This window comes from Salvia splendens, chromosome 1 (assembly GCF_004379255.2).
Source record: "Salvia splendens isolate huo1 chromosome 1, SspV2, whole genome shotgun sequence".
In the NCBI taxonomy this organism is placed as follows: domain Eukaryota; kingdom Viridiplantae; phylum Streptophyta; class Magnoliopsida; order Lamiales; family Lamiaceae; genus Salvia; species Salvia splendens.
In genome coordinates, this window is record NC_056032.1 from 39,164,174 (window position 1) to 39,191,172 (window position 26,999).

The 26,999-nt window shown below is 38.7% G+C and overlaps 3 protein-coding genes and 1 long non-coding RNA gene across 6 annotated transcripts; 1 reads left to right on the forward strand and 3 right to left on the reverse strand.

Annotated features, from left to right (window-relative positions):
• The first annotated feature begins 1,059 nt into the window (after positions 1 to 1,059).
• On the forward strand, positions 1,060 to 1,991 carry LOC121751183. Its single transcript, XR_006040017.1, has 2 exons — positions 1,060 to 1,551; positions 1,750 to 1,991. It is a non-coding gene; the product is annotated as an uncharacterized LOC121751183 (long non-coding RNA).
• A 228-nt stretch (positions 1,992 to 2,219) lies between these two features.
• LOC121750722 (mitochondrial adenine nucleotide transporter ADNT1-like) lies at positions 2,220 to 5,738 on the reverse strand. Its single transcript, XM_042145321.1, has 8 exons — positions 5,297 to 5,738; positions 4,636 to 4,684; positions 4,374 to 4,537; positions 3,942 to 3,979; positions 3,448 to 3,560; positions 3,241 to 3,354; positions 2,606 to 2,950; positions 2,220 to 2,531 (listed from the first exon to the last, which is right to left on the reverse strand). Exons 1-8 carry the CDS (start codon positions 5,452 to 5,454, stop codon positions 2,448 to 2,450), a joined length of 1,065 nt encoding a protein of 354 aa, XP_042001255.1. The 5' UTR covers positions 5,455 to 5,738; the 3' UTR covers positions 2,220 to 2,447.
• Positions 5,739 to 8,154: 2,416 nt separating this feature from the next.
• Positions 8,155 to 9,267, reverse strand: LOC121787046 (probable WRKY transcription factor 30). The gene is made up of 3 exons (XM_042185684.1): positions 8,987 to 9,267; positions 8,760 to 8,888; positions 8,155 to 8,527 (listed from the first exon to the last, which is right to left on the reverse strand). Exons 1-3 carry the CDS (start codon positions 9,265 to 9,267, stop codon positions 8,155 to 8,157), a joined length of 783 nt encoding a protein of 260 aa, XP_042041618.1.
• A 9,689-nt stretch (positions 9,268 to 18,956) lies between these two features.
• Positions 18,957 to 26,180, reverse strand: LOC121750315. 3 transcript variants are annotated; one of them, XM_042144850.1, is made up of 10 exons: positions 26,044 to 26,180; positions 24,839 to 24,952; positions 24,001 to 24,224; positions 23,510 to 23,901; positions 22,721 to 22,799; positions 21,820 to 22,370; positions 21,079 to 21,145; positions 20,414 to 20,598; positions 19,572 to 19,638; positions 18,957 to 19,431 (listed from the first exon to the last, which is right to left on the reverse strand). In XM_042144850.1, the coding sequence occupies exons 3-10, from the start codon at positions 24,215 to 24,217 to the stop codon at positions 19,289 to 19,291; spliced, it is 1,701 nt and encodes a 566-aa protein (XP_042000784.1). In that variant the 5' UTR covers positions 24,218 to 24,224; positions 24,839 to 24,952; positions 26,044 to 26,180; the 3' UTR covers positions 18,957 to 19,288. The 3 variants fall into 3 exon arrangements, with proteins under 3 accessions (XP_042000784.1, XP_042000770.1, XP_042000776.1); XM_042144836.1 differs by having other exon boundaries at positions 23,510 to 24,224; XM_042144842.1 differs by lacking the exon at positions 22,721 to 22,799 and having other exon boundaries at positions 21,820 to 22,383; positions 23,510 to 24,224.
• Between the last annotated feature and the right edge of the window lie 819 nt (positions 26,181 to 26,999).

Genomic DNA, 26,999 nt, shown 5'->3' on the forward strand with positions numbered 1-26,999 from the left:
CAAATGAAAAGTGAAGCCAGAGGTATATATATAACAAAATTTTTGAATTTTAAAATTAAAAAAAAAAAAAACTAAAACGCGTTGCATCGTCTGCGCCATCGTCTGCGTCGCCCACAGTGGGCGGACGATGACGCGGACGATTCTCTATCGTCCGCGCTTCGTTCGCGGACTAAGCGTCGGGCGCGGACGACGCATCGTCCGTCGTCCGCAGTGCCACAGTAGCGGACGATAGCGCGCCCGATGCATCAGACGCGCTATCATCCGCACCATTGTGGATGGACTTATATAACACTAATCACAGATCACTACAAATTAATAAAAAACTTAGGTGCAGTGTAATACGACTTGTCTCTTGTTAAAGGAGAAATTTTATAACCTGTTAACGTGTGCATTACTAGTGACCAGTATAATTAATTCTCTTTTTCATCCATGTTAGAATATTTTTTTTTGTTTTATACATTTAATTTAAATTTGATACTTTTAAATTATTGTTTATGTCATTAATTTATAAATTACATGTATAAAATAAAAAAATGATTTGTTTATTTATTTATTATGTAGAATTTATTTTTTGTAATTTGAAAATAATTATGCTAGTAAAAATTTAGGAGTATTTCGTAGTAGAATTCAATTAGATCTATAAAATAATAAATTAATACCATTAGTTGGAGTAAATGAGAGTGCCCAAATACGCCATGCCATGTAGGTAGGATAGTATTTACTTCTATTAAAATACTTATGATAAAAGAGTGGCTGCGGCTCTACAAATTAAAAATAAATAAATTTATATTATTATGGCTATTTCAAGTAGCATGAAATACTTGTGCTACAAGGATATCCTACCTGTAGTAAAAAATAAGAAAATGATATCGTACCTTAAATATAGTTGAGCTTTTAAGATTCTATCATTATGTGGTGAAATGTATACCATATCCTACAAAAGAAACAAATTAATGATTATAACTAAGATTTTGAATTTTAATCCAATTAGACTATTAATTAAAGACGTTAATCAAACGCTAAATCTCTAAATAAACCCAGAAGCATGCTTATAAAAAAGGTACTCATTTACTACGGAGTTCCACATTGACTAGACCAACATTTTATCAACAATTTTCCCATCATTTCAACAGCTACAGTTTGATCACAGTTCCTGTTGATTTTCCAGAAAATATTCATGAGAAACGAGCCCTAGAAATTCACCAGAACTGATCTTTGTTTTGTGACTAGATCAAAGCAGCTAAAAGCGAAGATCACAGAGAGAGATGGCGGAGAGAGACGTGGTGGATGGAAGAGTTCAACGAGGAGAGGGCGAAGATCGATGAAGATTTGGAGACGAACAGCGAAAGTATTATCGCCGCGCTCAATATCGCTCTGATCCTCTCTGCTCTCTCATCGTCTGAATTTGGATGAAATTGAGGAGAGAGAAAGTGGAATCAGAGGTAAAAACAGTGGATCGAGATCGGATTTCCGCCACCAGGTGAGTGGATTCAGTCGTGCTCTTGAACGGCAGCAATCGTCGAAGATTCAAGCCAAGATCAGAGACTGCAGGTACTTCTTTTCTAAAATTTGCAGCAGTTGCTTTAAAAGTAATACTACATGCATTCATTGCGTCCAAGTTCAAACAGCAAAAATTCAACTAGTTTTTTTGCGTTTTTTAGATGAAAGGAAAATAGAAATGTTTACCTCTGTTGTAAATTTCTCTGGAACTTTAAACTCGACTAGTGAAAAGTGACTGTATGTTTTCAGGCACAGCAGAAGATTGTGAAGCGTGAAGGAGATTATAGACACACATGTAGATAGAGCGATATATCATATATGCATCATCGCCTACCATCTAATTTTGCATTAGATAGTGTTGGCTAGCAACCTCGTATCAATCATGTTATTTATCGGCGACTCAGTCGATACAACATGTTATGTTCGCAGTCCAAATGTATTAACGACAAAGCACAGCTCAGCTGATAGCTGGTAAGATGTTTCTCCTCTAATCATTGAGTCGATGTTTGAGTACACTAGGAAGAATTATTGTGCTTGTAGCTATCAGAAAATGTATCACTCCCCAATGTATGATCATACTACATGTTTGTTTCCAACGAAAATGAAATACTTGCGTGCAAAACTGATATAAAAAAACCAAATATTTCCGTCAGCTAAAAACCTCAACATATGGAATTGAGGAAAACGAAAGGATTCACCCAAAACAGTAGAAAACCAAAAGCATAAACAGAGAAGCTATTATTGGCATCATTCATTCTTCTGCACTAATCTTATTGAGACAGCATTTCAACTGAGCAAACTATTGGTCACAGGAGATAGATATATGAACACAAGTTAGAATGCTACGCAGCTTCCCTCTCTCTCTGCAAAGAGGGTCTAACACTAATTCCTCCTCTCCTCGAGACAAAAATAACAGAGTGAACGTCACAGCACTCTGACAAGACGAATCAATCAGATATCCTAATCTCTACCCCGAGCAACTCTTTCACTTGTTCGTATGTCACAAATGCAATAGCTATTGATGGGACAACCTGAAGACCAATTTGAGTTTAGTATCATGTTAGTTTTGTAGGCAAGGTTACAGTTAAGTGTAGAGACTACTGACCTTCACTGAATTGGGGACCAGACCCTTGTACAATGCTCTGAAGCCTTCGTGCCTCACGGTTTTCCTGAAAGCATCAACCATGCCTGTGTACTCAAGGGACGCCTTGCTTCTCCCGTCACCAGTGACAATTGAAGATGCGTTATTCCATCCAACCATCTGCATTCTCCTACGGATGACATCGAGTGGGTAGGCAACAGTTTGTCCAACAGTGCCTGCAGCAGCTCCACATGCAAGCCTTGTTGCAACACCCAATTCATTGTCTTCAACAAGCCCAAAGGCTTTAGATTTGATTAACCAATCTTTAAGGGATTCATACACAGCAAAGTTAAGACCAACATACGGAACCTGTAACCAAGTATATCATGAGATGGCCATTTAATTAACAAGCAATTGCAGGAAGCGAGTTCAATTCTTGAGCCTAAGTTTAACTCGGTCATATAATGCTTAAGTACTGGAATTCTGATATGGTAAATTTGTTTCTAGTGGCCGATTTGCTAAGACTAAATTTTTCTCTTCTTTGGAAATGGACAAACTCTGTATGTCTCCTTGACAACCAATCTGCTAACTTAAACCACCAACTATCAGGCTAATTACCATTTACCACAACATAAAATATTAATGGTTTCAGCACTTACAACTCCAATAACAGAAGGAAGCCAACCCTTGTATAGGGCACGAAAGCCTTCCTCTCGAAGCACGGTGGATAATGCATGAACCATTCCCCTATACTGATAAGGGGACGCTTCTGTCTGCAGCAGAGAGAAATAAAAAGTTGTCAAAAATAATTACAAACAGGATAGCCTACCTATTTTTAATCTAAAGAGACTGAGGCCCCATGATACCTGTACAGTAATTCTGCCTCTAACCATGTCCATTGGGTATGTGGCAGACATGGCAATTATTCCAGCACAAGCTCCAGCACCAAGGCGTAAAAGAGGAGTCAGCTGAGCATCCTCTATAAGATCAATTCCACATATTATTCAACGAACCATAAAAAATCTCATGTTACACGTACGATACTTGAGAACACAGACCTTGCTACGAATGTTATGCCATCAATTAAGGAGCAAGAAAATATATGTAAGTTTTAAGATAGCTAGTATTACCCCCAACCCCCCAAATGAAAAAAGTACTGTAAAAAATAATTAAATGATGAGGAAAGGCAATTTTTTTATGAAATTTATTGGATACTGGATAGACCATTCTATATTAAAATATTGGTTTAGGGCCTATGTTCTAAAGGTTGGCAATGTTTGGTATTCAGAATTACAATGCCAATAACCGGATAACATGAGAAAGCAAGTTACAAAAACCAGCATAAGCATAATGAACTTACCATTTCCTGTTTGTTGCCGATATGCATATAATATACCCCTGCAACCAAAAATACAAACTCAAATGGTGACAAGAAGAAAGACAGACACTCGTTCTATGAAATATAGCTATCAATGTTCAGATTAGTATCTCATTAGCAAGATAACCAATACAAAGCTACTAGAAAACTTAAGTTCAGAACTCTTTCCCAGGGGAAAAGACATGCTAGAACCAAAAAGGACATGTTGATAATAAGCTTAACATTTCTGAACACATAAAACAGAACCTATATATCTATTTAAAAAACTACATAAGCAAAGTGACTAATACTTCAGTGGCCAAAAATTAAAAAATATAATGAGAATCATAGCATTACTGACAACATCTCAGGCATACTATAGATAGAAGATATGAAATTATATTATGAAAATCATGTGATATCACAGGAGCATACTTGGATGCTTGCTCATAGCTGAAGAATTTTACTGCTGAGTTTGGGACAATCCGAGCACAATTGGTGCCATTGCCTTTGAATAAGCCCCTGAATCCCTCAGTTCTCCATATATACTTCAATCCTTGAATAGTACCATTGTACTTTATATTCTGAGAACTTTGAACCTGACATAGAAAGAGAATAAAATTGCATCATCCAGGAAATCCTAAGCAATTAGTAAAACAAGGTTATGAAAAAGATTTTGAATTTAGCACCGCTTTACCTGAAGCAGAATTTTTAGACGTTCCAAAGGAGCTACAGCAGTTCGTGACCTGCAGTAGAGATGCATCAAGGATTCAAGTCATATACTGATAAACCCACAGATGTTTTCCACCAGCACGAAAAGAAGCTAGAATTACAAACATCACTTCTTCCAACAAAGCTACTCCCAAACCATTCTATATAGATAATGAAAACTACTCCAAGATATTCTATTCCCGCTCCACCTCAATTATGCTCCTCAAAAGTAGAGGAGAGCATCATTAAAGTTTCAGTATTACCGAAAAAGGTTAAAAACAAAAACAAAATGCTTTAAGCACGAAATCTGTTCCGTTAATGAGCTAATTCTGTGTTATGTCCCCAAAATACAAACTTTCATGTCACAAATAAAGAGCAACAAACAGAAACTCCAAATCGGAGTTTCTTCAAAATCGCTGCCGAGGATCAGCAATCTAAATACAAAAGGGTTTAACAAAAAAAACCTATTTTCATGCAAATAGACGAAAGACAAACAATTCTGAAAATACATTCACTGAATCAGTCAAACATAAAATCAAAATCTACATCCATAAGCCAAAAGGAAAAACATGAAATTAAAATTCAATCACTACGTATATATACATCCACAGAGATTAAAAAAAATCGAAAACAAACAGAAAACTTACACTCCTCCGGCGACACCACCAGCGACGAGAGATTTGCAGATACTGTAAACTTGATATTTAGTAGGCTTGATTTCCTCCTTCGCGAGCTTCGCCTCCTCCGCCAGATTAACAATCTTCGACACTGCCGATTCGCTCGTCTTCACATCCTCCGACGCCATCAAACCCCCGAAACAAAAATTGAAAAAAAAATAATTAAAAAAGCCCTAGGTCAACGATCGATGTGGAAACAGCAATCCACAAGACGTCGCGTGGCGCCGGCGGAGGAGAGACGGAGGCGATACGCAGTGAGTGTGTGTTTTGTGAGTGGTTGTGGTTTATGTGACGGCGCTTGTGTGAAATGAGAAAGAAAAAAAAAGGAGTGAGAGAGCCCTGCTTCACTTTCACCTGATTTTTAACGATTTAGTGAAGAGCTCTGCGGTTGTACCCTCTGTTACATGGTTGTACCATACAAATCGCCTATTTTTAAGATTTTCTGTTTGCGAAAAATATACACGTAAGCGACGTTTTCTGGTTTTTTACTTTTGAAATTGATTTTTACCGTTTGTTAGTTACCGAAATGGAAAGAATAATGTTGTTATGGGAAAGTGACATGTTTTTAAGCTGCAACTTCTCAATTCTTTATTATTGTATCTTTTCCCATTATTGTATTCATATTATATAGTATGTAATAATCTTCATAATTGTTCTATTATACCTACAGTTTCAGATCTTATTCAATAAATAGTTATAGCTATATCTGATTTCAACAGCCACGGTGAAAAAAGGATCGGAATTTGTAGTTGTATTCCATAATTAATTAGGGCCACAAAAAGTTTATTTGAAAGAAAAAGGCAAGTAGATTAAAATGGAATGTTAGAGTATGATTTCGAGAGGAGGAGATATGGCCATATATAGCCCTTGGATTGCACAAAGGACGTGATAAGGAATCTTTTATTTTTATATTTTACTCTATCTGTCCCAGAGAAATAGGTCATTTAATATTGACACGAGTTTTAATCCATAATTAATAAAGTAAGAGAGAAGGAGAAAAATGTTGTCATAAATGGATATGGACTATTGTATGAGACGTACGAAAAAGAAAATATGTTTTTATAGTATTTTATATTTTATTTTCTTATTTTTAATTTTACTTCCTCTGTTCCATAGTAGTGGATGCATTTCATTTCGGCATGTGGTTTAAGAAAAAATGATCTTAAATGAGTTAAGTAAAGGAAGAATAAAGTAGAAATGAAAAAGGTATAGAGATGAAGAGGGAACAAAATAAGAGGGAGTAAAGTAAGTAAAAAGAAATATGTTGACTTTTATTAAAAAAATAATTTCACTGCATAGAACGTACTAAAATAGTAAAATGATTCTATTGCTATTGAACGAAGGGAGTATAATATTGCTATTTATAGATTAGTGGGCAAAAGTGTTTAGTCGTTGGGTAGATGGGCTTGGGCTATAGTGGGCCACCGTGGATAGTATTTTGTGATCCGCTTTTTTAGAGGTATTAGAATCTATTATATACTAGTACATTATTCAGTGTGTGGTTTCCATTGTCTTAGCTTAGGCACATCAATCACTGTCCTAAAATTGATATAAGTCTTTGTCAAATTTTGCAATAACTGTCCGCGACCAATACTCATTTGTAGTTAGTGCTACCATTATTGTTTATTAAGTTAGTATTTACGAGTATTATATTATTTTAATATTTTGAATCCACAGTTAAAACGAACCATTTTGTGATCATTTTCTATCTGAAAATAAGACAAGTACAAACAAAAAAAGTGATCCTAAATAGTATCAACATTTTACTTGTCCACACAAACAAAGAGCCACATTATAATTATCCACACAAGACTTTTTTTAGATTTTAATTTATTAAAATAGGATAATTATATAGTATTATGTGAGCGTTAATTAAAATTATTAATTTAGTTGTATACACTGAAAAAGCTTTGGCTGGTAATAGCAAAAATATGGAGTATAAAATCATAAAGATGAATGACTTGCATAGTTACATTTATTTATCAATGAAACTCATAACGAGTAAGTTAATATAAATATAACATAGTTTATTAACCAACATTCTGAGACGTTTCGGCCCATTGGGCCATACCTTTAATGGAGCAGGTTAAAATTTTATTTCCAAGAATTTGGGAGTGACCATCATGTGAAGTGCACGCAGTCGACACGAACATGGGTTGTTCCAGCCCTGGCCCCTGGGTCATCCTGGGCCCGACCCTAACCGGGGCTCATCCAGGCACAACCCAGAGCCACCTTGGCTCTGATACCACTTGTTAGGATCGTCGACTGCAACATTAGTTTGATATTGTCCGCTTTGGGTCAAGCCCGCACGGATTTGTTTTTGAGTCACTCCCAAAAGGCCTCAAACTAATTGGGGTTGGACAGAAATTATATACACCTTCCAACTTCCCTCACTCATCCGATGTGGGATGGGTTTGTAACCCAACACTTTCCATATAACTTAAGAACGATTTTTAGAATGTAGATCGAGAAGGTATTGTTTTCACTTCTTTCACATTCTCACAATCACTAGAAAACGGAATTTCGCAAGCTACAAAATGAACCCTAAAATTTAAAATAATAGTAAATCATTAGCGAGCACATTTTCCGAACATAAATGTACTTGCTAATATATTCGCTTGTAAACTATTGCGAGCATAATAAAAAAAATGAAATACAGTATATAATTGGAACATTGACTAAGAAAAAGAGTCAATATTGTATGCATATCAATTATCAACAAATAATTTTCTCTTCTCTGCATGACAAATGAATTAATCTCCAACTCAACTCAAACACATGTAAAACCTTCTGCTTTAGCATCAAATATTGTTTTGTTGAACATATGATCAGAGATAGTTAGACGAGACCTCAAAAAAAGGAACATCAAAATCAATAATGAAATCCAAAACTCCAACGGGAAACGTCTCTGAATCTTGGAAGCTCTGATCGATCTGACACGTGGACATTGATGTTGGCCCTGACATGATCAACGGCGGTGATGCAACATTTTCAGGTTTCAGTTGTTTGGAATCTTCGTTGGTTTCTGCACTAACGACACCGTTTTGTTTGTTCTGGTTTAGACCACAACTGTGTTTTCCTCTGTAGAGGATCCTCAAGATTGAAGGGTCGTCTTCCCCTCGCTGTACTTGTTTCGTCGCTGAACAACCTCTCATGTGTCGATAAGTGCACCGGTAATACGATCTGCCATTTTCTTTAGTACTATTAGAGATGTCATATTCATATTTAACTATTCTTCATTTTTCTAACTTTAATTAAAGTGTGGAAGGGACAAATCAAATATGGATATTGTGTAGATTTTTTTAATTACGTGAAAATATACTATTTGTAATGAAGAAATTTATCGATGACAAAGACTTTAGCTATGGAATATAGTGGACAGTAAAATCAAGAAAATGACAAATTAAGATGATATATAATGTCCCTAACTCACCTAGGATGAGTAGCCCCCAAAATATCTTTTTGTCCATATTTTCTCCAATTATATCCATCTTCAAGCTGATCTTCAGACCTTGTTCCACAACAAACATGCACTTCTTCACTCCATCTCTCCAAACTCTTTCTACAAAACCAAATTTTTGAATCAAACAAAAGCCACCCCCTAAAAAAAGAAGTGAAAAAAAAAAACATAATTGATCGATCAATGTGGTAAGAATGTACCTTTTCTTAGGAACATGATCCTTAAAGTCCTGGTCAGAAACTTCACTAGATGGACTAAAGTCAAGCAAAGTAGTCGAATCGCCGTTGTGAAGAGAATCCGTGTAATTGAGCAGTTCTAATGCATTGTTATAACAAGAAATAATTTTATCAATCAACAATTCACAATCACTGGAGTTTGAGTGATGATGATGAAGCTCCTTTTTTAGCTTATTGGAAAGCTTTATGCCGTGATTTAGCTGGCTGCTTATACTCTCCTTTCTCCAACTCTCAACGCTTTCCATCTCCAATGAATTTTGATAATAGTGATTATTTTGGGATAATCTTGATAAAAGAGTGTGCAAAAAATAAAAACCGGTTGCTTATTTTTAGTAAAATGTGTGTAGTATTTTGTACTACTATTAAATTATAGGGGGACAAACAAATATAGATAATAATATGACAATAATAATGTCATATTTCTCAGTGAATAATTAAATTGTTTTTTTCCGCCAGATTGCGGCACAATGCTTACTGGTTAGGCGGCACGAAGGAAAATAAACACATATTCTACTATGGTGTAATTACAGTGTAATTTGTTTAATTAGTTAGATTTAAAACTGAAATAGTTACATACTCATTGAAGTTATTCTGGTGACAACCTTTTTTTAAAAATGAGAACTTTGAGGACTAAAAATCATATTTCTAATGCATTAATATCAGTTATTGATATTGAATCAGATGTTTATATAAACTCATAAACTGATATTCACCGAACTGCACGAGAAGCACCTAACATTAAGATTGAGCAAAAGATTGAGCAAAAATATGAAAGACAGAAGAGTTAACCCTGGTTGAGGTGCTAAGGTTGGGAAAAAACGTGAATGGGAGAATAAAATATTTATTTTTCAATATTTTGACCTCTAATTGGATCTATTATTTATAGAATCCCGGTCCTGCTTGATTCGACTTTTATAACTCCGGAAAGAATCAAAAAGAAAAGTTAGGCTTTAACTTTGTCTAACGAGAGATAAACGAACTGAACGATCGAAAGGAGAAAAGAGATATCAAACCCTAATTAAGACAGCAAAACAGAGAGAACCTTGAGTGAGAAGAAAGAATATCTTTATTTCTCAATAATTGACCTCTAATGGGTTTTATTGTTTATAGAACCCGACCCTGCTTGATTCGACTCTTACGTCTTGGGAAAGAATCAAGAAGAAAACCCAAGAATATTTGAATAAATCTAATCCCAACATAGTTCAATGATTATACTGAAAATAATGCAAAAAACGATAAAAACAATTATAAGGAATCATTTAAATGAAAACTAAAGTCCTTGTACTTAGCGGGCCGCGCGCTCTTCCTCTTGGGCCGATCACTCTTCGGGGCTTCGTCCTCGATTGCGTTGGGCTTGGGAGTTGACTGTGCATTAATTGGGACGTCTTGTATTGGTGTGGAGGTCCTATAAGAAAACCCGAGAAGATATAATTAAATCTATACTAATTGAGTTCAAAAATATCCAAAAGATAATAAAAACAAATAAATAAAGTTTGCAAAAAGATTTATTTATCATGAAGTAAAATCCGTATACATCGTGGGTGTCTTCCGTTTAGGCCGAGTGTTCTTCGGTCCTTTAGACGTGGCGGCTGTGGTCTCTTTCACCGCAGGAGTTCCAGTCCTGAGCTCTTGTTCCAGCTGCTCCTTGGTGGGTTCCACCGTTGCCGGTGTCGAGGGCCTATCATATTGAGTCAAAAACTATAATGTCAATTGATATCAATGCATTTGAAAACTGATAGTTATGTGTTCTAACTTGAAAAGTTCTATCAGCACCCATCTCTCCTAGTTCTCATAATATAAATATATTATGCTGTTAAATAGATTAAATATTAACTCGTGAACTTGCAAGCATGCAGATAGATTTCGATTCCTCAAAGCGCTGGCAATGAGTTGGAGGTGAAGGTACCTCGTTACAACTAATTATATACAAATACAATAAGTATAAAAATGTTTCTCGATTAAGTATGTGTTTGTGTTGAAAAAGTCTAACTTGTTGACATATTTGCGGAAATTATATTTCTTACCACAATTAGTGGCTACTCAGTATCCTAATAGCATCAACAATGGGGCGCCCTAAGACGCATCCTAAAGCCTGCCCTATGCACCGCCACGTCAGCATTTTATCCACCTGCCCTTTCACCTGCAGTGGGGCGCCTTAAGCCGTGCCCTAAGGCGCGCCTTAAGCATTTTCTTCTATTTGAATATTTAAATAACTAAAAAAATTAGAAAAAACCTTCATTTTATTTATAAAATTAATACATTACAATACGGATTTAAAAAAAATACGCAAACTCAGCGACGGCGGTTACGGGCCCACACTTCTTCAATCATGTCATTCATGAGCTGCGCATGGTAGTGTTGGTTGCTCATTGAAGCCCGTCTAGATAGAACCTCATTGAAGCCCGTCGGTAATCCTTGAGCGGGGGGCGGGGTCGCCGTGCCGGAGGAGCTAGATGCACCTTCGTCATCGGTCCAATCAGTGATGCTCATACCTTCATTTTCGACTATCATGTTGTGCAAGATTATGCACGCATACATGACATCGATGAGGACTTCCTTGAACCAGAGACGCGCCGACCCTTTCACTATTGCCCACCGTGCTTGGAGCACACCAAATGCCCGCTTCACTTCCTTCCGCGCCGCCTCCTGCCTTTGCGCAAATAAAACTCTCTTCTCACCCATTGGACAGCTGATCGTCTTCAAAAAAACATGTCACTTTGGGTATATGCCATCGGCCAAGTAGTACCCCATGTGGTATTGGCGCATGTTGACAGTGAACTCGATGGTCGGGCCGTTGCCGTTGCATTGCTCGGCGAAGAGGGTGGATGAGTTGAGGACGTTGATGTCGTTGTTCGACTCGGCTATACCGAAGTAAGCATGACAGATCCAGAGCCGATAGTCAGCGACGGCTTCGAGGATTATCGTCGGGTGGCTGCCCTTGTATCCACTAGTAAATTGGCCTCTCCACGCCGACGGACAATTCTTCCACTTCCAGTGCATACAGTCGACGCTCCTTAGCATCCCAGGAAAGTCGTGCGCCGTCTCGTGCATTCTCATTAGGGTCTGGCAATCTACAGTCGTCGGCTTTCTCAAATATGTGGCGCTGTACGTTTCCACAATTCCCCTACAAAATTTCTTCAAGCACTCGCAGCCTGTTGTATCCCTGACGTGGAGGTGTTGAGAAAAGGGGAAGTATCAATAAGCATTAAAGAAGAATATAGTTCCAAGAAGCATTGAAGATGTGCATGCATTGTTCCAATAGTAGTGTAGTTCCATGAATATACATTTATTGTAGGATCTCAAAAGTCACCAACATCCCTATAAATATATGGGTGTTGAGTACCATTTCATCATTCAATCAAAATACAATAATCTTCTCCCATTGCTTTCTTCTCTAAATATGTTGTCTATACCATTTAACATGGTATCAGAGCGGGTTTGGACTCAGATAAGGTATCATCATCGTCTTTGATACCTTTCTCGGCCCTTTCCCGTTTTTTTGTTTTTCCTTTTTCCGCTGTATCTATAACCATAAGCCAAAATGTCAAATGACAACTATATAGTAACCGAAACCTCAGATTCATCTATGGCAGATGAATTTGCCCGGCAATTTGCCAACTTTATGCGCAATAGTTTTGCGATGAACCAACCAAATCCACCAGAAACAGCTGCCATGCCATTCAGAATTGACACGCAGCCCCTCCACATTGGTGGGAATAAGTTGAATGGAGAAAATTACGCCCTTTGGTCCGTATTGATGAAGACGGCAATAAGCGGTCGGGGAATGGTATCTCACGTCACCGGAGTGCCTCATTCTCCACCGCGAACCGATCCAGCCTTCATACAATGGGAACAAGCCGATCACTGTGTGATCACTTGGTTAATACAAAACATTGAGCCTCGACTGGTCAGTCGAGTTTCACAACATCCGACGGCAAAGCATATATGGGATGCGTTGGCCGTCACATATGGGAGCGGAAGAGATAAAATCCAGGTGTATGATCTTCAGTTCAAAGCAACCACACTGAGGCAAGGAAGCAGTTCATTAGAAGAAATATGGAGCCGGTTGGGAGAGATCTGGATTTCAATCGACCAAAAACAGACGAACCCAATGAAATGTCCAGAGGATATGGAGATTCATAACAAATTCATACAAGATCAGAGAGTATGTCAGTTTCTCTATGCAATTGATAGCAAATATGAAACAACCAAGAGGGAGATACTGAAAATGGACCCACTTCCCTCCGTCGACTATGCGTACAACCTGATTCAGCAGGAGGAGACACGACTCCGAGTGTTACAACAGGCAAACACCGGCGGAGCAGCTGCCATGGATGGAATTGAAACTGGCCTCGCCATTCGAGGGTGGCAGAACCCTACCGGCGGCTCTCGGGGTGGCGGTCGCGGCAGCAACGGTGGTGGTCGCGGCAGCAACAGTGGTGGTCGCGGCAGTGGCAATGATAGAAATCGGCGAAGTGATGAAGAAGACAAGTCAAAATTGGTGTGTTCCTACTGCAAACGGAAAAGACACACAAAAGATTCATGCTTTGAACTAGTTGGATATCCAGATTGGTGGGAAGAGAAGCACGGCAAGCCGCCGCAACCGCAAACACCATGGAACCGTGGCGGGCACGCCGCCGCAGCAGTTGGAGGCGACGGAGGCAACGCCGTGCAGGGGGTCGCGCAAACCGCTGGTGCTGTCCAGCCAGGAGGAAGGACCAGAAATGAAGCTGCTCAGCCGGCGAATACAACCGGGGCAGCAAACTTCGTTGCCAGTGGAAGTGGGAGTGTAATTCACGATTGGAGTGAAGAATTGATGAGGGGAGAGGCGGCGCCCGATTCAGGTAGATTAGGGTTAGGGGGCTCTTTTATTGGAAGCCCCCAAATCTTTGGGAAATTGCAGGTTTTACCCCACCAAAATTCTCAGTCACAATTAGCCCCCAAATCTCCTGAAAATTCCATAATTTCCCAAACCACTTGCCAAAATCGATTTCAGCCTCTCGAGAAGCTTGGAGTTGTGTGTGCAGTATCTAATGGCCATGAGAAAAATGATAAATGGATTTTTGACTGTGGGGCGACCGATACCATAACATATGATGCCTCAGACCTTACCAACCTTCAGAAACCTCTAAAATCTCATATCCAAACTGCCAATGGGGAATTTACGGTGGTTGAGGGGGCTGGAACCGTTAACATTTCCCCAACTTTGCAGTTATCAAATTGTCTATATATTCCTTCGATGTCTCATAAGTTATTATCCATTAGTCATGTCACAAAGGAATTGAATTGTACGTTACTAATGCAGCCACAATTTTGTCTGTTGCAGGATATCCGAACCGGAGAGATAATTGGGCGTGGCACTGAACGTGATGGGCTTTACTATGTGGATGAGATAGCTCAAAAAGGGACTGCCATGTTAACTCACGGATCAGCTGACAGGAAAGCTTGGCTTTGGCATCGGCGCTTGGGTCATCCATCTATCGGTTACTTAAAATTATTATTTCCTAGTATTATTCCTAAGCATGACATGTACTGTGAAACTTGTCTTTTATCCAAAAGTCATCGGAACTCTTACCCATTAAGTAATACTCGTGTTGAAACCCCATTTGCCTTAGTACACTCTGATGTTTGGGGGCCCGCACCAGTTATTGGGGGGCAAGGTTTTCGATATTTCTTAGTTTTTGTGGATGATTGCACTCGCATGACCTGGATATATTTCATGAAACAAAAATCTGAAGTTTTGTCACACTTTACCCATTTCTATAACCTTATCCAAACTCAGTTTCACAAAACCATTCAGGTCCTTCGGTCAGATAATGGGGGGGAGTTCGTTAATTCTACCATGAAACAACTCTTCCAAAACAAAGGCCTTATACACCAAACCACATGTGCTCATACTCCCGAACAAAACGGTGTGGCTGAAAGGAAAAATCGATCTCTCCTCGAAATGACTCGTTCTATGCTTATAGAGTCAAAAGCCCCAAAACACTTCTGGCCAGAAGCCATTGCCACCTCAGCCTATCTCTTAAACCGATTGCCCACAAGTATTCTCAAACATAAAACTCCTCTACAAGTCTTGTCCACCTTCACAAAAATTCCTCCGCCCTTGACTCTTGAACCTCGCGTCTTCGGATGCTCCGTTTTTGTCCACATTCCTAAACATGAAAGAACTAAACTATCCCCTTGCGCTATCAAATGCGTTTTTGTAGGATATGGGGTAAATCAAAAGGGGTATAGGTGTTTCGATCCAAAGTCCAACCGGATGTTTGTTACAATGAACTGCAACTTTCTTGAAACTGAGTACTTCTTTACCCATCTTAGCGGTCAGGGGGAGAGTAATGTTAGGGATAACAATGATACGGACCCGCTAAGTTGGATCTCAATGCCACTGCCAACGCCAAGCAATCCTGATGCGGATCTATCAGAGAAAACAGTAAGCAATTCCGCTGAGCAAGTCTCTGATGTGGTAGAGTCCATCGTAGAAAGTGGCATCGCCTCAAATATTTCTCCGTTAAGGTTATCCACTGTAAGTAATCCTGTGGATACAGATAATTGTTTGGCTAACACTGTAAGTGCAGAAGAAAATTCAATTGAGGCCGAAGAAAGGGAAATTGAGGAAGTCGAGGTCGAAGGAGTTGACCCTGACACTGGGAGGTACATACTTCCACCAAGGTCAAACAGAGGAGTTCCACCCAAAAGGTATACGCCAGAGAGGATTGACAAGAAAAAGCGGTACTCTGTTGTGAACCTAGCCAAAGGCCATTTATCAGAGATGGCTCGGGCTTTCGAGAATGCACTATATGAGGAAGAAGAAATACCACAGACATGGGAAGAAGCTATGAAATACAAGCATTGGAGGGAAGCAATGAAGAAAGAGATTGATGCACTGATTCGAAACCACACATGGGAGAAATGTGCTCTACCAGAAGGGAAGCGACCAGTGGGTTGTCGATGGGTCTTCACTATCAAAAGAAGACCTGATGGCTCGATAGAAAGGTACAAGGCACGACTTGTCGCAAAAGGCTATACTCAGACATATGGAGTTGACTATTCTGAGACCTTCTCTCCAGTAGCTAAGATGAACACAATTCGGGTGTTGTTATCCATTGCTGCTAATAGGGACTGGCCATTACACCAGTTTGATGTGACGAATGCCTTCCTACATGGAGAGTTGAAGAAGGAAGAAGAAGTTTACATGGAGGCACCCCCAGGTTTTGCAACAGATTTTAAAGCAGGTGAAGGGTGCCGATTGAGGAAGACCTTGTATGGATTGAAGCAATCTCCAAGAGTATGGTTTGGGAAGTTTGCTGGGGCAATGATTAGCTATGGATATACACAGAGCAATTCAGACCATACGCTATTTTTTAAGAAGCAGGGTGATAAGATCACATGTTTAATCATATATGTTGATGACATGATTATTACAGGTGACGACCTAGAAGAGATTGAGGAATTAAAGAAAAATCTTTTTCAGGAATTTGAGATGAAGGACTTGGGGAATCTCAAGTACTTTCTTGGGATTGAAGTGCTAAGGTCAATCAAAGGAATTTTTCTGCGACAAAGGAAGTATATCTTGGACATCCTAGCAGAGACCGACCTACTGGAATGTAAACCAGCAGACACTCCTCTGGCAGTTAATCACGGATTACAAATCAGAGAAGGAGCCAAGTTGGCTGATCGTAGTCGATATCAGCGACTAGTCGGAAAACTCATATATCTCTCGCACACTAGGCCAGATATTGCCTATGCAGTTGGGGTCGTAAGTCAGTTCATGCATAAGCCGCAGACAGATCACATGGAGGCAGCACTTAGGATTTGTCGGTATTTGAAGGGAACTCCAGGGCATGGAGTGTTGTTCGCTAAAAATGGGCATCTTGAGATTCATGGTTATACAGATGCTGACTGGGCAGGGAACCCAAATGATAGGAAGTCTACAGCAGGCTACTTTACCTTTGTTGGAGGTAATTTGGTAACATGGAGAAGTAAGAAGCAGAAGGTGGTGGCTCTTTCGAGTGCCGAAGCAGAATTTCGTGGGATTAAAAGTGGGTTGACCGAGATTTTATGGTTAAGGAGATTGATGAAAGAGATTAATCTCCCTCCAAGCAAGTGTCAGTTGTATTGTGATAACAAAGCCGCTATAAGCATCTCACAAAATCCAGTACAACATGATCGAACGAAGCATGTGGAGGTTGACAGACACTTTATCAAAGAAAACATTGAGAATGGGATTGTCGAACTCCTTTTTGTTCGCTCTGAGGATCAACTTGCCGACATCCTAACTAAAGCAGTCAACTCAAGGAGCTTTGAAGATGTGCTTTCCAAATTGAGTTTTGGAGATCCCACCACTCAATTTGAGGGGGAGTGTTGAGAAAAGGGGAAGTATCAATAAGCATTAAAGAAGAATATAGTTCCAAGAATGGAGTTCCAAGAAGCATTGAAGATGTGCATGCATTGTTCCAATAGTAGTGTAGTTCCATGAATATACATTTATTGTAGGATCTCAAAAGTCACCAACATCCCTATAAATATATGGGTGTTGAGTACCATTTCATCATTCAATCAAAATACAATAATCTTCTCCCATTGCTTTCTTCTCTAAATATGTTGTCTATACCATTTAACAGGAGGTACTCGTCGAACATGTCAGCGCTGGTGCCGTAGGCCAACTGGCGGATTGCAACTGTGCACTTTTGCAACGGCGTAAGCCAGGGTGTGCCGATGCCATCTTCCCGATACTAGAAGTATTCATCAAGGGACTCCAACGTCTGGACAATGCTGAGAAAAAGGTAACGAGGCATCCTAAACCGATGACGGAAAATAGTCGGGCCCCACCGTGGTTGGTCGACAAAATAGTCTGCAACTAGACGTTCGTGAGCTGCGGCGTGATCGCGTCGAACAGACTTCCGACGTCGAATAGGCCTGGGGATCTGTTCCTCCGCCTCCTCACGTTGCATTATGGCGCATTCCGCCATTGCGTCGTGCACGACTGCATTTAAGGCTCGAGTCAAGGTCGGACTACCGTCCTTCGAGGAACTCCGATCGTCGTCGTGGTTCATTTTGGCTTGTGAGATTTGGAGAGATGTGTGAGAGATGAGAGAACTGATGCGAGAAATGTTCGTATGAAAAATGGAATGACAATCGAGGTTTAAATAGACAAATTTCGAATTTAAAAAATTAAAAAAGAAAAACAAAAACGCGTTGCATCGTACGCGCCATTGTCCGCGTCTCCCAAAGTGGACGGACGATGCCCTATCGTCCGCGCTTCGTCCGCGGACTATGCGTCGGGCGCGGACGACGCATCGTCCGTCGTCCGCGGAGCCATAATGGCGGACGATAGCGCCCCCGACGCATCGGGCGCGCTATCGTCCACCCCATTGGTGATGCTCTAAAGGCTAACAACCCTATTTCCAGATAACTATTTGAAGTATCTTAAATAAAGACAGTCATTATAAAAAAAATGTCGCATATTATATTTATGAGGAAAATCACTTAGTACTCCCTATGTTCTAGCTAAGATGACACATTTCTTAGTCAGCATAAAATTTTAGGAATTACTCTCTCCGTTCCCAAAGAATATGCACTTTAGATTCAGCACAGATTTTAATGTAAAATTTGTAAAATAAGAGAAAGGTAGATAGAAAAAGTAATTAAAAATTTATTAATGGAGAATGGATCACATCTCATTAGAGAAAGATGACTTTCCAAAATTAGAAAATGCATATTCTTGTGGGATGGACTAAAAAGGAAAGAGTGCATATTATTATGGGACGGGGGAAGTATTAGTTAATGTGTTTAATTAGAAAGAGAAAAGATAAGTGTAAATATTAAAGAGAGAAAGAGAGTTAGATATTTAATTGGGGAGAGAAAAAAAATGGTTGTGGATATTAATTAAAGAGAGAGAGTGTCTAAAAGTAGAAGAACGTGTGTCATCATCTTAAATAGAACGGAGGGAGTGCTAAACTAACTTACAATCATTCATCTAATAGTCATATAACTCTTGGGGTGGACTCACTTTATTTTTCTTGTGAAATTTATTTTTTTCAAACCTAATTTCATGATTAATAAACAGCTAAACTTCTTGTGTTCAAGCTTTTTTACAACACAATCAAAACCTAATAACATCGTAGTTAGCAAATTATCTCATCGAACCTTCATCCCCGACTAAACCCTACTCAAACTAAGTGTGCCCGGAAGTACCAGTTATGGGTTCCGTGAACCGAAAACATAAGTGTCAGCCTAGTTGAATTATTTAATACCACTAAACCCTTACTCATACCAAGTGTTGTGCATTTCAGCAATCATCTTGGCAGCAGCGGTCTCCCTAGCTATACGAGGATGAGACCCTACACCACCCTTTGCATGAAGGTAGAAATCTTTTCCTGTCACCACCACAGTTGACAGGAATCCACCTACAAAAACAACCAAGACTTCACAATTTGCCAAAAGAATAAAAAGCAATTGAAGTGGTAGGACATCACGAACAATGAAAACAAAGAAACAGTAAAAAGAAGTTCGTTGAGAAGGAAAAGATCAGATGATCATGTCTCACCATCAGAAGGTTGAACCTGAAACTGGGGCACTCTCAAGTCATTCCTCTGACATGTATACTCCAAATCCTATCAAGTGAAATATTATTAACGATGTAGGAAATGACTAGAAAAACGGCAAAGCAGCTAGTAGTTCAAATGCATAAGAAATTTTTGCGAAATTTCAAAATAATGGGTCTCAGGAATGATTATAAGTGGCAAGTCTAGACCAGATGAATAGAATGGGTAGAATTTTCACAACGAAGAGACCAACTAATTTTCAGATGCAACAACTATAGCCTGCCTCAACAAATCAGTAGTCCAAAAGGAAAAGAAATTCCAAATATCCAAGAGCAACGCTAATACATCAACTGAATCACTTCATGCCAATCATGGGAGATGCAGAAGCAATTCCATTTCCGGGACAATTATAGCACTTAGCATACACAACTATAATGATGTCCAAATCATATCGAATAGAAAAATACATTTATGGACCACTTAGGGACCAAATCACATCGAATAGAAAAAAAACTTTTATGGAGACTGTCTACATTATTACAGTATGTAATGCTAAGTCGGTGTCATAAGTTTCAAGTAAACACCCAAAGTTTAAATGGATTGAGCACTTGTGAGTTTGTCAGATCATCTAATCCTTGAAATGCTCTGTCTTATGCATTGTAAATCAAAGCTATCACCCAAAGTAAACACCCCCAAATAGAATAATGATAAGCTTACTAATGCAGGATACTACAACAATTGTTCTCGTGATCATTAACATAAGAACCTTATGACTATTGTAACGACTTCCTTTCTGCAGATAAAAAAGAAAAATATACATAAATCCCCGAAGAAAGAGACTCACTTGACATGATGACTTTCCAGGAAGATAGACTTCGGATAATCTGGTGGGATTCCCATGCTGAGAAATTCTGTTTTCATCTGGCCGATTACCATTATGGTGGACTTGTGTTCTGTTCTCCACTAGTGAGTGAAACTTACCACTAATGATAGAATTGATACATTGACGAGCCAAATCAACGTCTCCACCTAAATTTAAAATGGCATAAATTTTACTTTCTATGTAGACAATGCTTATAGCATGGATTACCCATAACTGTAATCAATATCATAGGATTTCTAAATCACAATTTTATTCCAAAAGGGATATTTGTTTGTTTGTGCAATAAGCCACAACCCTTTGCCGAACTATGCTTTCAAGAAAAGAACATGCCTTATCAGGAACTATCAAGTCATAAATTAATTCGAGCATAACTAGGTAAACTCAATTATTCATTTTCCCTGTGGTTAAAATACAAAAAAAGTTTTAACGGGTTACCAGCATAAAACAGGGCATCTGAGGACAACCATTTGGTTGCACATGTCATATCTTTCTTTATGTCATGAGAATAATTTTAAAAAGAAATACATGAATTTATAAGCAAATGAGAATTATGTCATAGACACAATTTATAAGCAAAGTCATAGACACAACCGCCATTGATAAAGAAGGTATAAAAGGTAACTTACCCAATATTCTGTCAAAATAATCTTCACATAATGCTAGTTCATCCACCGTATTGCAGAGTTGGGAGTACTGCCAAGGTAAGTATTGTTACCAAAGTATCTTTGTATGCATATGAATCAGAAGTCATACACTTATCGAGCTATTAGTCCAACTTTTAGGAGCCATCCGGTTGCAATGACTAATTATCATATGATAATCCATCTAGGATTAAGTTGTGAGATTATTTTAGTTGGAGGGGGTGGCTATGACTAATTAGCACATGATTATCCATCTATAGGATTAAGTTGTGAGATTCAATCTCATGAACCAAACATAATGCTTATTTAATAATGAGATATAATCTTGCAAACCGAACCGCCCCTTACAAAATTATACTCCCTCCACCCCTTAAAACATTGCCCAATTTGCTATTATTTTCTGGCCCCAAAACATTTCCAATTCCATTTTTAGTAACTACCCCACCACTATCCCTTATGTTTTCTCCTTACTATATTTAGAATTAAATACGATACCCCAATAATAAATGGGGGCGCCTTTTTCCACTTATCTACAAACTTACCTAACATTTATTAAAACTCATGCCAAAAATAATGAACAATGTTTTAATGGATGTACAGAGTATTAAATATGGATAGAGAAGCCAATCTTTCAGAGTTTAGTAGTAGTAAATACTAATAGATAGCATGGCAGAGCTAATGCATATTGAAAGAGAGATCATGGAAAAAAATTAATAAGGAGATTACCAGTTCTTGTATTTTTCTATAAATAAGTGTTGATGCACTCTGCACCACGTCTAAAGCTGATGTAACCTGTGCTCCTAAATCGAGCATACAATTATCCTGAAACAGTACTAGCTGGTTTTCCTTTGCAGCAATACTAGTGTGATTGCACTCTTGTGTAAGATCACCCATTTTTCCAGATACTATCCCATCTCTGCTTTGAATATGATCTGACCTAAGAGATTCCAGGGTAGTCTGTACTTCTTTATTGTGCTTCATTTCTGCCTGAAGCTGAGTTCGCTGGTTCTCAGTTGAAGCAGCACCAGTTTGGTTATCCGTGGTAGTAAGATAACCCTCATCTCCGGATACCTTCTTATATCTTCTTTGAGGCTGATTTGACCTAAAAGAATCCAAAGGACCTTGTACTTTTACATTGTGCTTAGGTTTAGCCTCAAGCTGAGCTCGTTGGTCCCGTGATGAAGTAATACCAGTTTGGTTGCACGTCTTAGTGAAATAACCCTCAACTCCACATACCGTCTCATCTCTTTTTTTAGTAAGATTTGACTGTAAAGAACCTGCCATATCCTCCTAGTAAATTCATTAAAGGCATATATAAGTACACTGAAACTCAAGCTCAATCTTAATTCCAACATAAAAGAGTGGGATTTATTCTTCTTTTAGGAGAATATAGGATTTGGGCACCCAAAATGGGAGCCTTTTTTTTAATTTCCGGATATGGGACTCCCGCATTACGGAAACTCAGGCTTTAAAACCGAGTTTGAATTCAGCCACGGGCTTCACAAACTCGGCTGCAACTGAAATTATAATCAAGGCAGAGGGTTTCTCCTCATTCGGGAAGGCAAAGTGGACAAATAGCAATATAATAATCACAATACATATAAATAGCAAGGAAGACAACTTTTACCGGGTGAAATCGCCTGAAAATCGACTATAATCGCCTCCAATCTGCCTCCATTTCGCGCCGCCAGAATGAAGAGAAAACCCTATTTCTCGATTATAAGTTCAGTTAAAGTCGCGTTTGTGAAACTTGGCTTTAAAGCCGTGTTCGTTATAGGCAAGACTAAAGACGCATTGTTCAAACTCAGTTTTAAAGCCGAGTTTCAGAAACGCGCCACTACCAAATCCGGAATTAAAAAATAAAAGGTTTCCATTTTGGGAGCCTAAATCCGCATTGTTCAAACTCAATTTTAAAGCCGAGTTTCAGAAACGCTACCAAATCCGGAATTAAAAAATAAAAGGTTTCCATTTTGGGAGCCTAGATCCAATATTCTCTTAAAAGAAGTAAAAATCCAAAAGTGTTGCTAAAGGTAGAAAGATGACAAGTGCATATAGTCAAAGAGAATTGTCCAAGTATTGGCAGTGCATGTAACCATCTGGACCAATTTTCATGATAGTTACTAAACTTTCAGTCACATAAAAATTGATATGGTAAAGCATGCACCTAGATACTACAGAATATCACTAGAGAGTATTGTGACACTTCAAACTACATAAGAGTGTATGTTATACATTTTCTATCAAATCATGTGTGAATCATCAGGTTCCACCACGCATGTACTGCAAACACACGAGTTTCTTTCCATTTTGATGAGCATGTATCTTTTTACAATTTCAGTTAAAATGCTGCATTTAATGGAAACCACTATCACCACATAAGAATATATTACTCCACATAGTAAAGTTGGTTTCTTACCTTTATATCTGGTACAGTTTCTTGAAGTTGTACTGTATTTTTCTTCCTCTTATGGTAATAAACTCTTATTTTTGTATTTCGCATTTCATTATCTTCACTATCTGTGCAAGTATTAGACAAGTCGTTTCTATTCGTAGTATTCAACAACCTTGGAGGACTAGCTAATATAACCTTGCAACATTCAACTTGTTCTTCGTCTAAATTTTCAGGACATGTTCTCCTTTCGTTGTTTTTACCAGAATCTCCAACACGTTTTTCTTTTAAATCCTCTCTCAAACTGTCATCTACCACCGTGTTTCCAAATAGTCGACTGGAAGGATCAGTTACAGGATCATCACTCACAGCATCTGCTTTTTCAAGGATGTTTGTGCTAGCTACCTCTGTAGTAGGATCTGCAATATCACACCCTTTTTCAATCTCCTCCATAGCATTATTAACTTTCATCGGCATCTCATACAGGCCTCTCGAAAGGCTAGCTGATAAACCCTTACCAGGTTGCTCAATACCATCAGCGAAGTTCTCAAGATCTCCATTTTGACAATCCAGAATTTCAAATCTTTTGATGAACTTGCTTGTGAGATTAACATATCTTTCTGTGCCATGAAAGATATCAATGGGACTAGCTACTTGTCCAGGAGATGAATCGAAAAACTTGTTATTGCCATAATGATTCTGTCCAGCTTTTTGGTCAGAAGAGGTCACTCCCATCTCCAGCCTGTCATTGACAATATGATTCAAGTCATGCCATTGTACTAAAAAATTACTGATTTTGTTCACAGCTGCTCATGATGCTTTGAGCATAGCATTTCTTAAATTGAAAGTGAAATCAATGAACATTCTCCTCCATTTGAGAAACTGAGAGTTCAAAGCTATTACCACCAACACATTAATGATTTTTCGTACTTGGTGCAAATATAAATGTCAATAATAAATTATGAGAGCCAAGAATATTTCAATTCCATCTTCACATATACATCACAACAATCACTAGATGATGACAACATTGAAAAAGGAACTGTAAGATTATTATGTTGCACAAAAACCCACACATGAATAGTTTCCAAACTGCTCTCTGAAACTTCCCCTCAACATAACATTAGGTAAATAATGTTTAGACCTGATCATCTATCAATGCATAATGTTATACAGATCTACATGGGCTCAATTGATAAAACAAGCTATATTCGAATACAATCATTTTCAATATGCACACACACAATTACACAATTTTCGTATCCATACTATAAACAGGAAGGTCCATTTATGTTAATAACAAACACATCAACAGAGTTGAAAAAGAATGTGTGAACCGATTATCATTATCCGTACCTCGATAGTCAGCACCAGATTATCTCCATGTAAGGAAGAATGTGATATAAATTGATAAGGGGGGTAGTTTTCCACGAACCGTTAGCACAATTTTCTGCTAACGGGCCCTGCACACTGAAAATATGCAAATCTGTTAGTTATCAGAATGCCGACTAACACGGTAGCACCAACCTTCTAAGAGCATCCGCAATGGGGCGGACGATAGGCCGCCCGATGCCTCGGGCGCACCATCGTCCGCCCACTGTGGGTGTGCGGATGATGCCCGATGCATCGTCCGCGCCTTATAGATCGTCCGCTGACGATACGCAGAAGATAGGGCATCGTCCGCCCACTATGGGCGACGCGGACGATGCAACGTGTTTTTTTTTTTAATTCCGAAAAAATTATTTATATAAATATCCCCTACCCCACCTTCATTTGTAACATTTCCATTCACTTTTCCACACTCAAATTACACTATAAAATGGCAGCGGCCGCCAACCGGAGGACGTTGTTGGACACGCACAACGCCCTCATGCAATGTCAGGCCCGGCCAAAGCCGAATACCTCCAGGGGATGATCGATGAGCTGCGCCGCAAGTTGGGACTTTTGTAGAGTAGTCAACTTTTTTTTCATTTCTAACTCGTTTAAAACTTTTTTTTAATCAATGTAGGATTTGCCGTTTTTAATTAATCGTAGTATTTTTTAATTATTTTGCATTGACATATTTGAAAACATTTAAATTAATTAACAAAACAATAGTGAAACCTATAGGGCGGCTTATAGGGCGCTCCACTACAGGTGGAAGGTTAGAAGGATAAAATGTTGACGTGGTGGTGCATAGGGCGGGCTTTAGGGCGTCCCTTAGGGCGCCCCACTGCTAATGCTCTAATTAAGCACAATATCAATAAAATGTTCCAGTCTCACTTAACCTCCTCTCAGCAGTCCATTAGTATCATTCATAAACAAGAGGCATAAAGGAAGGCCGTCCTCTTTGAGCAAACAACTAGAATTAAACTAACAATTAGTTTTCCAGAGAAAATGGGTGATTGAAGTCAAACAAAGCTTACTGCATAACAGTTCCTTTGACATAAGAAGAGGCATAAAGGAAGCCCATCCTCTTTGAGACTAAGCAACAGTAGCAATCAATGAATTTCCATCAATAAGTCATTTAAATATCACACCATAATGAGTAGCACGCCACTGGAAAGCACAGCATGACTGACCTCTCAACAAGAAACTTAAGAGGAACTTGCTGATGTTCATCGAATGATCCACGGAATTGCATTATATAAAACCAAGCAGCTGGCTTTTCTTTACTTAAGGAATATGTAACATGGGTCTCCAAAACCTCAAGTTCAGAACTGCTGATTCCTGTTCCATGTACAAAAAAAGAGAGGCTTAAGTTTATCCAAAATAAAGGTATATCATGCACCCTTTTGCATTACCCATTCAGAGGCCAACAATGCATTGGTAAAGACAACATATGTGATAATTTCTTGATAAAGGTAATTTGTGAGTTTATATTTAACCATTTTTTCAATAAATGTAAAATCCGCTTGGCTTAAGGAGTTATCTTTGATTTTTCTATCCATAAATTACCAAATGATATTCATTCATTTTAAAGAATGCTGCTTCTACGAAAATCACTTTAGAAGGATATATAGCAAACTAAGCAGGAGAACACTCCAAAGTGACAATAGCAGTTCAGTAGTTCACATAAAGAATTTTTTAGTTTGACAGAATAATCATAAAGGAACATGATAATTGCCATACCAGTGACATCCTTCACAACATCATACCCCAGCTGCAAAAACTCGGTATTAAAAGTTAACAGATTATCTCACCTCCTCTTGTTACCAACTTTATTTCCTGCTGATAGTTCTGAAGGAATGATAGACACACTGAGCTCTTTTTGAATAAGTGACAATGCACCTTCAGTGACAGCATCAGATTGGAGTATACAATTTTCCTTCTTCGAATCAATTAGCAGCACTGTCAAATTAAATATTGGCCATCCTTCCATCTTAGGAAAATCTCTAGACGCATCTAAACCTAGAGCAATATCACATGCACACTTAATTGCTCTCTCAGTGATTGAAAGCCGGTCTTCAGTACCATACATCATCTGCGGTTCACTTTCCTTCATCATCTTCATGAACGCAATCAGAGGAGGCCTGAT

Excerpts from the sequence above, each read along its gene's own strand:
- LOC121787046 (XM_042185684.1), bottom strand. The coding sequence starts at position 9,267 with ATGGAAAGCGTTGAGAGTTGGAGAAAGGAGAGTATAAGCAGCCAGCTA. Across the intron at positions 8,889-8,986 it reads GATCATGTTCCTAAGAAAAG|AAAGAGTTTGGAGAGATGGA; the intron begins GTACATTCTTAC and ends TTGGTTTTGTAG. Across the intron at positions 8,528-8,759 it reads TTGGGGGCTACTCATCCTAG|TACTAAAGAAAATGGCAGAT; the intron begins GTGAGTTAGGGA and ends CATCTCTAATAG.
- LOC121750722 (XM_042145321.1), bottom strand. The coding sequence starts at position 5,454 with ATGGCGTCGGAGGATGTGAAGACGAGCGAATCGGCAGTGTCGAAGATT. Across the intron at positions 4,685-5,296 it reads GGTGGTGTCGCCGGAGGAGT|GTCACGAACTGCTGTAGCTC; the intron begins GTAAGTTTTCTG and ends TCTCTACTGCAG. Across the intron at positions 3,355-3,447 it reads GAGGCAGAATTACTGTACAG|ACAGAAGCGTCCCCTTATCA; the intron begins GTATCATGGGGC and ends TCTCTGCTGCAG.
- LOC121750315 (XM_042144836.1), bottom strand. The coding sequence starts at position 24,217 with ATGGGAGTGACCTCTTCTGACCAAAAAGCTGGACAGAATCATTATGGC. Across the intron at positions 22,371-22,720 it reads TTTTCAGGCGATTTCACCCG|GTTCTTTACAGTCAAATCTT; the intron begins GTAAAAGTTGTC and ends AGGATATGGCAG. Across the intron at positions 19,432-19,571 it reads TCAGGTTCAACCTTCTGATG|GTGGATTCCTGTCAACTGTG; the intron begins GTGAGACATGAT and ends TTGTTTTTGTAG.